This window comes from Sminthopsis crassicaudata, chromosome 4 (assembly GCF_048593235.1).
Source record: "Sminthopsis crassicaudata isolate SCR6 chromosome 4, ASM4859323v1, whole genome shotgun sequence".
Taxonomy (NCBI): Eukaryota; Metazoa; Chordata; class Mammalia; order Dasyuromorphia; family Dasyuridae; genus Sminthopsis; species Sminthopsis crassicaudata.
In genome coordinates, this window is record NC_133620.1 from 273,214,789 (window position 1) to 273,228,453 (window position 13,665).

Consider the following 13,665-nt stretch of genomic DNA (forward strand, 5'->3'; position numbering starts at 1 on the left):
TGGAAAGTACTGCTTGTACATGACATTGTACCTATCTATAAGTAATTTAGAATAGTAAGAGAAAATTTGATTCTGATTAATCATTAGCTCTTATAGAAGATGAGAGGAATTATAACTTTTTTTATTTAGTGTTATATAGAAATTATCCACCAACTTCCCTTCCATCTCTTTACAAGCATTAAAAAAGAAAAAAAAAAAAAGAAAACCCTCCCAAATCACTAAAATAAAGTAAATATACAAGGCTTGGAGGAGGAAAGGTGTGGTCTGTGTGGGTATGGCAGCTTAAAAATTTCTAACTTGTTTATTCATTCAACTGAATGAACATGTTTCATTTCCAACCATTTAGGCCTGAAATATGATTTCTCTCACAATGAAGTCATTCATTACACCATCTTATTTTATATTTAGAGAGTTAATAACTTTATCTCTATCCTCTAATAATTAATAAAGAGAATATATTCCATTAGCATTTCTTTTTTTTTTTTTTTTTTTTTTTTATTTAGAAACTTAAGAGGCAACAGTAGGAATAAGCTAGGAATAGTTATATTTCATCTGTATCGTCCTCCAGAAAAGTATTAAAGTTTAGAAAAAATTCTGCAGGGTTTATGGAAAACTCACTTAAATCAAACCATATTTTTATAGTCATTTGACTACTTTTGAATCCTGATTGCATTTTAAGCTAGCCCACGTCCATTTCCATCTTGACCACAAATGAAGGTAAATTAATATTCTAAGGATTCTCCTGATTTCACTAATCTAGAATGAGGAAATGAGATTAATCTAGTGTCAGATGTCCTTGGTGAAATGAGTATGCTTTTTATGATCATTGTTTCCATTTCTTAGATGTTCACTAATCATTCCTTTAATAGATTTTTTGGAAATGAAAGCTAAGTTTGGGAAGCTTGATGCAACAGTGTATATATAGAGCACTGACAGCTTGCAGTCAGAAAGACCTGTGTTCAAATCAAAACTCAGACACTTACTTGCTATGTAACCTTGGACAAGTCACTTAACCTAGTTTGACTTAGTTTCCCTACGTGTAAAATGAGCTGGAGAAGGACATGGGCAACCAATCTAGTGTTGCCAAGAAAACCCAAAAAGGGATCACAAAGAATTAAACACAACTGAAATGACCCAACAGTAAAAGCTATCTCTTGAATAATAGAGTTTTATCAGAAATCAAAGTCAAGTTCATTTAGCCTATATTTCTTGATTGTGCTTTCCCCCATATATATGTATATATGTGTTGTGTATATATGTATACACGCATACATATAAGTATATATAACATTTATCTTTTTCTAGTACTATGGAACTTCCTCTATTCTTGAAAATCTTTTAAACTATCACAGATAGCTCTGGAATCATGTCCCTTAGTCCATTAATTACTACTATGGGTTTTAGCCCATCTCTGGTAATCTGAACTCATTAGAGATAATTAGATGCTCTTTTAACATATACTTACTTATCATGGCCATCAATTCCATATCTGCCATTTTTGTCTATTCTTTCCAATTTAAAGATTATTCTTGGCAGAAAAGACAAAAGTGAAATAAGAGGTGAGAAAGGTTGCTTTCTTTCTATCATCCTTTAGGTTTACCCCTACCCTTAAGCAACAAACAGATCCTATTCCCTTATCCATTTTTTATTTGCTTGTTTTCACTCTCACTAAAAGGACTTTCTTGGTTCTTAGTGTTTATCACTAAACAGATTGTTCTTAACTTAGCATTCCTGAATTTTATTTTTTTACAAAACTTTGCTATGCTTTTATATTCATTTTCTATTATCTCCTCTTGTTTCCATCTTCAGTATATGTCTTTATAAAATCTTAGGGTCATAGACATAAAACTAGACAAAATTTGAGAAATTTAGAACAATGCACCCTATCCCATTTTACAGATAAGGAAACTAAGGCTAGGGAAATGAAATTTTTTTGGGAAGTAACAAGGTTGCAAAAAAGCAGAGCTAAATTTGGACCTAATCCTCTGACTCTGTGGAAGTGTCTCAATTCTTGGCTTTAAATTGCAATTTTAAAGGGCTTCCTATTCCTGAATCCCTTAGAAAATTTTAGTCAAGAGATCACACTAATTATTGCTTTGAATCCTTTAAAAAAAATAAGCTCTTTTCAATTTTAGGGAGCTGATTGTGTCTAGTTTTCCTTTTTTTTTTTTTTTTTCTTTTTCCCCCCATCACATTTTCAAAAATAGAAGGAATGATCAATTTCTCCTAAGGTTCCTATAGTTTCCATCCCAGAAACCAGCCTCTTCTTCAGAAATAGTTTGTGGTATAGTTGAAAAGATGACCAAGTTTGGAATCAGAGAACCCAGGTTCAATTTGCAATTTCACTTTTTATATGTCTTGGGGCAAGTCACCAAGACCTTAGTTTCTTTCCCTGTAAAATGAAGGAAATGGACTAGATCTATGGTGTCAAACTGAATTAGAAATGGATCCACTATTGAGCCTGTATAAGGATTCCTGAAGGCCATGAAATTTAATTTTAAAATGTAATGTTATTTATGTTTTGTTCTCTTTTTCTTTATTTTGCTAAATATTTTCAATTACATTTTAATCTTGTTTGGGTTAAACTCAGAAATGTGGGCTGTGTGACTTCTATGTAGTTGATGCCTATAAATTAGATAACCTTTAAGATTTACCTCTAGTTTAAATATCTATTGGTTGTGTATTAAGTTATAGTTGGGAATTAAGTTTTGTGTAGTGGAAAGAGTACTATAGAGTCTTTTTTTTTTTTTTCCAACAGATAACTTTATTTGAACTTTGAGTTACAGCTTCTCTCTCTCCCTCATTCCTTTACCCCCATCCATTGAAAAGGCACATGTTAAGTTATGCAAAACATTTCCATAAAAATCGTGTTGTGAAAGAAAACACAGATTCCCCCCCCTAAAATAAAAACCCTCCAGAAAAATAAAGTTACTGGACAGTTAGGTGGATAGATAGTCAGGAGGACCTGAGTTCAAAATAGGTTTCAGACACTTAACATTTCCTAGTTGTGTGACCCTGGGCAAATCACTTAACCCCAATTGCCTCCAAAAAAAAAAAAAAAAAAAAAAAAAGAAGAAGAAGAAGAAGAAGAAAGAAAAAAGTTAAAAAATATATGCTTCAATTTGTCTTCAGACACAATAAGTTCTTTTTCTGGGTATGGATACCATTTTTCATCATAAGTCCTTCAGAGTTATATTGAGTCTTGATAGGACTGGGTTTGAACTCTTATTCTAAACAACAGTGTGTGAGCATGGGTTTTTTGAGCTTCAGTGTCCTTATCTTTAAAATGAGGATAATGCTACTTTCAGTACCTGCCATGTCAGGTTCTATGGAGACTGAATGAGATAATATATGTAAAAGACTTGTGTATCTTAAAGTGTTATATTACCAGCTATTATTGTCATCATAGTATCATTCTACTGTAATATTTATAGTACTTATTTTCTTCAAAATGAACCATGTTTTTCCTTATACTTTTGATTTCTCTTTCTTGTGTGACTTTCAATATCTTTTATCAAAAAGCTACTGTCAAAGATGAAAAAGAAAACTAAACAATAACTCTACTGGAGGAATTCACAGTCTCATTCAGACACAATATCTATTTCTGGAAATAATGTAATTAGGAAAAATGAATGGCACCCTCCATACTATCAGAGTTCAGTAAAGGGAGATTATATTTTGGTTTGGGATAGTCACAAGAGAGCTTCATGAGAAAGGTTAACAAGCTCCTAATAAGAAAGGCGGGGATTAAGAAATTATGGATGTGAGGAAGAAGATGAATAAAAGTTGGCAATGTGTAGCAAATTTTAGGTTCAGTTAAATGTTCCTACGGAAAAGATAATGATAAATATTGGAGGGGATGTGGGAAAACTGGGACACTAATGCATTATTGGTGGAGGTGTGAACTGATCCAACCATTCTGGACAGCAATTTGGAACTTTGCTTAAAAGGCTATAAAATTGGGTATAATATACCTTTTGATCCAGCAATGTCACTACAGGTTCTGTATCTCAAAGATATCATAAAACAAGGAAAAGGATCCACATGTGCAAAAAATGTTTGTAGGAGCTCTTTTAGTGGTGGCAAAGAATTAGAAATTAAATGGATGCCCATCAATTGAGGAATGGGTGAATAAATTATTGTATTTGAATGCAATAGAATATTATTATTTTATAAGAAATGATGAACAGGCTGATTTCAGAAAAGCCTGGAAAGACTTACAAGAAATGATGCTGCGTGAAGTGAGCAGAACCAAGAGAACATTGTATACAGTAACAGCAAGATTGTGATGAAGCATTTACAATCAACTGTGATAGACTCAGCTCTTCTCAGCTAGATAGTGAGCTAGGACAATTCCAGTAAGACTGGAGATGGAAAATAACATGTATAATCAAAGAGAGAACTATGGAGACTGAATGCAGATTGAAGCATACTATTTTCATCTTTTCTTTTTGTTGCTTGTTTTTTTTTTCTCATGGTTTTTTCCTTGTTCTGATTTTTCTTTCACAACATGACAACAAATATGGAAATGTTAAAAATGATTGTACCAATATAACCTTTATTAGATTGCTTGTTCTCTTGGAGAGGAGGAGAAATTAATGAAAGGAGGGAAAAAATTTGGAACTCAAAATCTTATAGAAGTGAATGTTGAAAACTATCCTTACATGTAATTGGAAAAATAAAATACTATTGAGGAAAAAAAATAACAATAAAAAAGAAAGCAATCTCTTTCAAAAAAATTTTTTTTTCCTGGTTCAAGTGGAGTAGGTTTGATAGTTAAGTGGGGCTAGGTTGTAAAGAGACTTTAACCTCAGGTTTAGAAGTTTGATTTTTTTCTTTAGTCAGTGTTGGACTTCCAGATGTTTTTGAGAACCGGCAGTGACCTGATTAAAGTGGTATCTTAGTAAAATTAATCAGGAATCATTGTAGAAAAAGATTTGGAGCAGGGGGAAACCAGATAAGTTTTTCCAGTGAGATATTGGTTTAAGATGTTTCCGGTGGAAATGGAAAGGAAAAGATGAAGATGAGTAACATTTGCTTAACGGGGAAAAAATAACAGAATCTGGCCATTGAATATAAGGGGTAAAGAAGAGCAAGAATCACAGAGGAACCTGGTAACCATGGTAACATTTATAGGTAAAATGTTGCCATAAATGTTAATTGCCATAGATAGAAATAGCTGAGTTAGAAAGGCAAGATGGTTTGGTAGGGGTAAGTGGGTTTTTAAAAAGTCTCAAAGTTGTGATTTTCACCAAAGGATAGAATTTGCATAAATATGGAAAAAGAATGGGATAGGAATATTTTAAGATGAATATAAATAAAGGTGCAAGTAAATATGTAGGATACAAATGACAATAGTGGTTTTCTAGTATAAGAGCTTTAGCTTTACTTTTAAACAGTGTTTCTACTAATTATATTAGAGTTGGTATTTTATCCTTTTGGCCACTTGAAATCTTTAGCTGCTTGTTTAAATCACAAGGTAAATTTAATTCCCTCCAATTTTAATACAATGGAGAGTTAAGTCTATGAGTAGGGATGGTATATTTTTAAATGCTTTATGTTTTTCACATTGATTATATAATTTGAGCCTTAGTAAATTTGTGAATTAAGGAAAGATGAATACCAGTTAATTTTTACCTATAATCTAATTATAATCTCAATTTTTGACTTGTCTGTAAATTTAAAATTCTTAGCCTATTTCATAGGATGTCTAACAACTTTTGATTGCTTTTCTTCCACACATATGGTTAATTAATAAAAACTACCTGTTTAGTCTGAATATAGTCTGCCTCTAGATATAAGGTATATGTCTAAGATGATATATTTATTGAAGAAAAAGATAGATAGGTATTCCTTGAGAAATAAAACAAAACTATTATGGAAAATAACATTTTCATGGAAAGGTTCTTCTTTTCATCTATCAGTTAAATACAGATGTTTAATTCATTTTTAATCATTACTTTTGTTATCCTCTAACCAAGTTATAGACAATACTCAATTTTGAACAAGCCAGATTCCGGGGGGGGGGGGGGGGGTGAGAATTGTGACATATTTAGATTGATTAAATAATTTAAATATTTTCATAAGTAAAAATCCAATTAGTTGGAAGATTAATTTTTTAACTTAATTCCAAAACCAAAGAACTTATTTTTGGATTACTGTTATGTTTATATTCATTATTTTTTCCTTCTGTTATATTTTAAGTCGTCAGAGAAGCATCTTAGACCTACTTATTTATAATGGTAATAAATTTTGTTCTTTGTAACATGTGGTCTTATTCTAGAGAATCTACTCAAACCACACATTATAAAACATGAAGTATTAACTATTCAGAAGTAGATTTTTTGATAAAGTTTGTATCATATAATTATTACTACAATGAGATCTGTTTTATTAGAATAGAAGCCTTTATGCTTGTATTTAGTTAATTGGGAGCATGAATAGATACTGTAAAAGTATTTATCTTAACTACTCAGTGACATGAATGGTTTGTTATGACTTTGCAATAGGGCAGGTATATTGAGGGCCCAGATTGTTTTTAGTTGGCCACAAAATGCAGCACAACCAGGAATAATAATGGCTAGCTATTATTATACTATAATATTATATTATACTATTAACTAGTAATAATAGCTAGCATATATGTAACACTATGAAATATACAAAGTATTTTACACTAGTTTCCTTTCTTTTTAGAAGTTTTTAGAAAAGAATGTTTTGATTATCAAACATTTGGCATAATTTTTTAAAAATCACATGCAAAGATCAAGTTTTCAGATTACAATGAAGAGCATGCTCTCTTATATTACAGTAGAAAACTAAAACCATTATGTATGTTGACAGAATTAATTTACTTCAGCAGTGGTTCATACATTCACACTATCTTCAATATGCATTATTTATAAATATTTCTAAATAAGTGGGTGAGTAGATGAATTTGATCTATTTTTCATCATTAAAGAGAAGTATAAAGAGGCATTAAATATGATGTTTATTTTATTTTTAAGTTTTTAAACTTCTTTTTTTATGATTACATGTCTTATTTCTAGGTTACATTAGTCACCCAAAACAGAGTGGCAAAATCAAATGCAATCATATATTCAGGATATGTTTGCTGTCAACTGTTCAGATAGTGTAAATTTAATAAAATAAATTTACTATAATATTGTCAGCACAAAAATTACCTCTTTCAATATTTAGTTCTCTTAAATTAAAATACAAATGCTAGATTTTCTTCAGAGAAAAATTTACAAATGTGGCATAGATAAAATATTTTCATAATGACTGGTTTTAAGTAGTATTGATCAGAACTGATCTTCTGCTTAGTACGTTTCATATTTAACTACTACATGTTGAAATAATCTGTGTCCCCATCTGCACATCTGAATTCAGTTTATAGAATATGGCAAACAGCTGCATTTCAATTGAAAGCTGTAACAACTGTAGGACATTAACCCGTTGAGAAGATTACAGTAGGTTTTCAATTCCATGTTAACTGTATTTATTAGAGAAAATTGACTTGAGTGCTTCTGCTTTTGACTGACATTTTCTTTTTTAAATGTCTGGAAGGAAGGAAATAAAGCATCTCAGTGTTAGAGCTTTGATGTGCAAAGAAGTTAATATCCAAAGAAGCTAATTATCTCAAACATCAAACAAAATTTTAGTTCAGTGAAATAATTATTTTAAAGAGTTTGATGAACTATGGCTCATCTTATGAAAATGCTTGATTTATAAGTTAAATAATTTGTGAAAGGATGATTATAGTTTCAAAGAAGTGTTATTGATACTTTCAGCAGTAGTGGTTCAGATGTGAAACACTTTTATCAAAAAGTTGTGGTTTTATCAAGTGTTAATCAATAAGTCTTTATTAGGCATTTTGTATTAAATGCTGTCAAGGACTGGGGATATAAAAAGAAGCAAAAACACTGTCCCCTACCCTCAAAGAACTCAAAATTGAATAGCAAATAAATGTGAATAACTATGTACATATAAGATTATATGGAGCAGATGAATAGTAACCTGAGAGTGAAGAAAAGGGAGATGTGGAAAGGAGGGAGAAGATCCAGAAAGACCTGAAATGGGAGGGATTTGAGCTGAATCTTGGAGAGAACCCTGAAAAGATGAGGAGGTAGATATGGGGAGGGAAGCATTCCAGGCATGAGGAGTGTGTAGGAGGCCAGTGGATCATATAAGTCAAGGGGATAAAGTCTTTAGAAGACAGGAAAGATAGGAAGAGGCCAGGTTGTGATTAGCTTTGTCAAATAGAGAATCTTATATTTGATCCTGGAAGCAATAAGCAGGCAGTGGAGTTAATGTTTGAACCTGCTTCCTATTTTAGGAAGGTGACTGGCAGCAAGATGGCTTGAATTGGAGTGGAGAGAGACTTGAGGGAGGAAGATCACCATGAGATCCTGAGCTAGGATTGTGGCTGTCTGAGTGGAGAGAATGGAATTCGTGCAATAGATATTGTGAATGAAAAAATGGCAAGATTGGCAAGAGATTGGCTATGTGGCATGTGAGTGAAGAGGTTGTCCTGGGTGTGACTCGGAGGATGGTTATAGTAAGTAATAGGAATGGTGGGGTGAGGGGAGTGTTTTGGGGTGAAGAAAATGAGTTTTGCTGTAGACATAATTGAGGTTGAGATGCCTATGTGATATGTAGTTTGAGATGTTCATAAAGTGATATGAAACTGGAGCTTAGGAGAGAGACCAGGGCTGGATAAGTAGATCATAAGTGAATCATCAGCATAAGAGAGGATAGCTGCTGTGGGAACTGAAGAGATCACCAGGTGAAAAGAGAAGTAGTTGCTGGACACAGAGCTTTGGGGACTATCTACGATGAGAGAGCATGACATGAATGGAGATCTAGCGAGAGAGAGAGAGAGAGAGAGAGAGAGAGAGAGGAGAACAGTGTCATGAAAACCTAGACATTATCAGGCAGAAGAGGGTGATTAGCTTTGGGGTTTAAAAGATCATTAGTAACTTTACAGAAAGCAATTTTAATTAGGTAACATAAGCCAGATTTCAGAGAACTTAGAAGAGAATGGAACAGAAGTGCAGGGACTGAATTTAGAAAGCTTTTCTAAGGAATTTAGCTGATTAGGTGAAGAAATTTAAATGGAAAGTAGAGAGGATGGAGCAAGATTTATTTTATGGATGTGGGAGGATATGGACATGTTTATGGCAAGGTAAGGAAGATAGGGAGAGATTGAAGATTAGAAAGGGAATGGGAGTTGAATTGAATTGAGAGGTGAGATTGGAAGGAAAGAGAGCAGTAGGTGAGATTTCAGTAGTTTGTGATGAGGTAACATTATTTTGCTTATGGCAGTGAGAAAAGAGGGGTTTGATGCAGACAAATATGGAAGTATAAATTATTGGATTTGGGAATTTGAAGTGGGAGAAGTGAGAACATTGATCAATAGTACAAAAGTTTTGAGCATAAAATACAGGGAACATGTTGGTATCAAAAATGAAAAATAAAAGAATTAGATGCAGGAAAATTCTTTGAAAAGGTTATCATAAGTTGGGCTTAATTTTAAGTGCCATTGAGATATTCCTGTGAGATCTCTATCATATAGAGATCAAAGATCAAGAGTAGAATATCTGAAGCATTAGTAGATCTGAAGCATTCGCAAGGAAGAGAGTGTAGATGTCAAGGAATCTTAGAGGTCAGAGCAGTGATGAAGTTTACTTTTAGGATTGGATTATGAAAAGATTCAAAAGAGGAGATGCACAAAACTTAGTAGTCAAGGAATTAAGAAAGGAACCAGAAGAGTACTGTGCTTTAGAAGCCAAATGAGGATTATATTTTGAATAGGAAACTAGGTGGGACTGAGATGGGGAGCACTTATAGAATGCTGTGTGGAAATCAGGAAAAGGACTGAGATTAGAGGTGGTTAATCTTTTAAAAAGAAGTTTCAGTAGAATAGGAGGGATGTTAACCAGATATCTAAGGATTAAGGAGTGAGCGGATAGTGATGTAATAGTAGAAGAAAGCATAAACTGTTTTGGGGAAAATTTTAACAGCAAAGAAAGGAAAAGTAGATATCAGAAATAATCATAAGCATTGTATAGCACAAATTGTTCCCTCAAAAAAGGAGGAGGGAGCATATGGTAGCTATAGAGATTGTACTAGTCTGATCTGTGGGATGCTTGCCTTTTTATATATCCTCAAAACTCCCTCATCTGTCCCTTAGTTGAAATCCTTGTTCATATTTTACTGAAAAAGTTTGAGGCCATTTGCCGATGGCAATCTTTTCTCTTCTTCATGTCAGATGCCCTCTGCCATTATCTCTTTATTTATCTTTGTTTCATCTGAACAACCAATCCCATTTCTTGCCAAGGCAAACCATTCTGTCTGCAAAAGCAAGATCCTTTTCCATTCTGTCTTCTTTGAAAGATTACTACTCCCTCTGTTGTCCCCATTTCAATTATCTTCCAACTCTGTATACTGCTGTCTTACTTATCTTTAGTCTTTTTTTTTCCACTCTGTCCACAAAGAGGTTCATGTCTTCTCCAGCCTAAAAAATCCTTCATGTGGTCCTTCCATCCCTGCTAACTATCATACTATATGTTATCTGTCCTTTGTGGCTCAATACCTAACTAAAACAGGTACCTCCACTTCTTTCATTCTCTTCTTAGCTTCCTTCAATCCAACTTCAGATGTCATCATTCCCCTGAAACTACTCTCACAAAAATTATCAATGATCTAGTAGCCATTCTAATATCCTTTTCTCAGTCCTCATTCTTCTTGACTGCCCTGCCACCTTTGATAGTCACCCTTTTTCTTGTTGATACTCTCTCCTCTTTAGATGTTTAGGACACCATTTTCTCTTGGCTCATAAGACTTCTTTCTCAATTTCCTTGTCCAGTGTGCTCAGTAATGCTGGGGGTTCCACAGGACTTTGTCCCGGGCCCTTTCTTTTTCTCCTACTATAAAATCTTTGTGATCTTTTCAGTTCCCCTGGATTCCATCCTAGTGATAATCTTAACCTTCTTCTCATCTCTAGGTGCCTTTCAGACTTGAACTCGATATGTAGTAGACATCTTTAACTCAGTATGTCCCAAACTGAAATCATTATCTTTCTTCCTAAAACTTCCTCCCTGTTCCAGACCTCTGTATTATTTTCAAGGACATCTCCAATTCTCCAGGCTTGAAACCTAGATGTCACTCTTGACTTTTCACTGTCTCACTTCTTTCTTCATATTCAGTCTGTTGCCAAAGCCTATCAATTTCATATTTGAAATGTCTCTTAAATATTCCCTATTCTCTCTGATACTGCTACCATTCTGAAAAAGGCTCTCATCCCCTCATGCTTTGATTATTACAATAAGCTATTGCTTCCACAAGTCTCTCCTCACTAAAATCTATTCTTATTCTGCTATCAAAATGATTTTGCTAGAGAACAAGTTTCTTCATGAAATCCCCATATTCAGTAAATTAAGCTTCTGCTTGGCATTTAGAGCTCTTCATAAAGCTTGCTTTCCCCTCTTTCTAATCCCCCCTCCCCCTGCACCAGTCTTCTTAAACTTTAAAAACAAACACATTTAGTGACCTTGTAAGCTACCATGGGTTTAATAATATTAATGATAAAACAATCTCTATATAGATGCCTTAAATTTTTTGATCCAACCATACTCTCTATTCTAAGTTCCAGTTGCTTATTTGCAATTATTTATTGGATATTCCAAACTAGATGTCTCTTAAGCATTTAAATTCAAAAATAAACAAAAAACCTAATTTTTCTTTCAATCCTTTCCTTCCAACTTTTGAACTGAACTAATCTAGTATAGGATACTTGGATTTTTCCATTCCCTAGACATCTCATTGTTATCCACACATATCTAGTAATTTCTAAATCATGCTATTTCTACAGCTACAAAATCTCTTACATCCTTTCCCTTTTTTCTTCTCAAATGCTTACTATCCCATCACTTCTTGCCTGGATTACTACAATAACTTCTTGATTAATGTCCTTAATTCAAATCTTTGCTTTCTCCAGCCCATCTGCCACATGGCTATCCAATTATTTTCCTAAAGTAGAGATTTAACCTCTTTGCTTTCTTACTCAATAAACTCCTATGTTATCCTATTGCTTCTAGGATCAAATATAAGCTTCCGTTTAACTTTCAAAGCCCCTTTACAACCTGGCCCCAGCTTGTCTTTTCAACCTTACAACTTCCTTTCCTGCACTTTATATGCTGACCAGACTGGCTCTTTTTTGTGTGTCTGTGGGAGGTGTTTTCCCATACATGATGTACGATCTTCCAACTCCACATTCCCATGTTGTTGCTCTGGCTATTTCCTATGCTCAGAATATACTCACCAGAATGCTACCTATTAGGATTAGTTTCTTTAAAAACTCTAACCCCAAAAATGACCCGTATTGTTTTTGGTAAGAGTTGAGGGGGACATTTGTTCTTATCAGGCCATAGATACTGTGTGACTCTGGGCAAATCTTTTAATTACTCTGTGCTTCATTTTCCTCATCTGTTAAATGGAGATAATAGTGTATACCTCTTGTTGATTGGGTTGCTGTAAGAATAAAATGAGATATTTGTAAAATTCTTTGTAAGCCCTTAAGCATTATATACATGATATTCTCACTATGATGTTTTTCAGTGCAAAGATTGTTATGAAAATTTAAAAAAATAAACAAATTCATGGATCTTAGAGGAAGAACTCCTTAAGATTCTAACAGCATGGCTGAAGAAGGGAAAGAGGAAAATAACTCGGTTTCCTGAAGAACTTGAATCTTGAGGAAAGCTGGGGATTCTAAGAGGCAAAGATAAGGATGGATAATTAGAGCAAGTAGTAAGTAGATCAGTATGGATGAACAAGAGAGGAGCCAGAGTCAGATTTTGAAGAGCTTTAAATGACAACAAACTTTATATTTGATCCTGTGGAAAATAGGGATGCATTGGAGTCAGAATAAGAGGGAAGATAGACAGTGACATGGTCATTTCTAGGTATTATGAAAAGCTTTTTTGTCAGATGAATGAAGAATGGATTACAGTACGAAAGATTTGATGCAGAGAGGCTAATTAAAGCTTTTTGAAATATTGCAAATGGGAAGTGATGGATCTTTAGAGGGTTATGCCTGTGTGAGTATAAAGTATAAAGAAGAGATACTATAAAGGTAGAACAACAAGATTTGATATAAACTCTCTTTACCAATACAGTTAGCAAGCAATTATTCTGCAGCTTAGTCTTGCAGAGTTGCATTCCTTACCTAAATGAATTTTTTATCAAATCCTTAAGGGATACTTGCTTTTTTGAATGAACGATGTAATTACTATAATAATTTATTGTGTAAAATAGTATATATTGGTTTTCTTGTGTTGATGAGGAAAAGAGATGGTTTTTATAACTTATACTAAGGATATTTAAGACAATTCATTCTTGATTAAATGTTTTATAATTGCTGCCATTCCTTATATGCTTTTATTTAAAATTAAAACACTTTTGATAGCTTTGTTATTTATTTATTTATTTTTTTGTATATATAGATGAATAATACTGCAGCTAGCCCGATGTCAACTGTTGCTACCTCAAGTAGTGGAAGAGCCACAGGAAAATCTACAAGTTTTACTCTTGAGCTGCAGAGTATGATGTAAGTATTGTATTCATCTAGACTTAAAACTATTTAAAAAGTGTTCTTGAGAA

General features: G+C 33.4%; 2 protein-coding genes across 7 annotated transcripts in view; one reads left to right on the forward strand and one right to left on the reverse strand.

The window, feature by feature from the left end:
• RUNX2 (RUNX family transcription factor 2) overlaps nucleotides 1–13,665 on the reverse strand; it is a 256,627-nt gene that overhangs the window by 208,484 nt on the left and 34,478 nt on the right. The gene's annotated exons all lie outside the window — the stretch shown is intronic.
• The window catches only part of SUPT3H (SPT3 homolog, SAGA and STAGA complex component), a 592,076-nt gene that overhangs the window by 8,222 nt on the left and 570,189 nt on the right, over nucleotides 1–13,665 (forward strand). For 2 of the 6 annotated variants that reach the window (XM_074310762.1, XM_074310761.1), the window contains exon 2: nucleotides 13,509–13,612. In XM_074310762.1, coding sequence (XP_074166863.1) covers nucleotides 13,509–13,612 — 104 coding nt within the window. Of the gene's footprint in view, nucleotides 1–6,702; nucleotides 8,561–13,508; nucleotides 13,613–13,665 lie in introns of those variants that run through there. The other 4 variants (XM_074310758.1, XM_074310764.1, XM_074310759.1 and 1 more) reach the window with 4 other exon arrangements.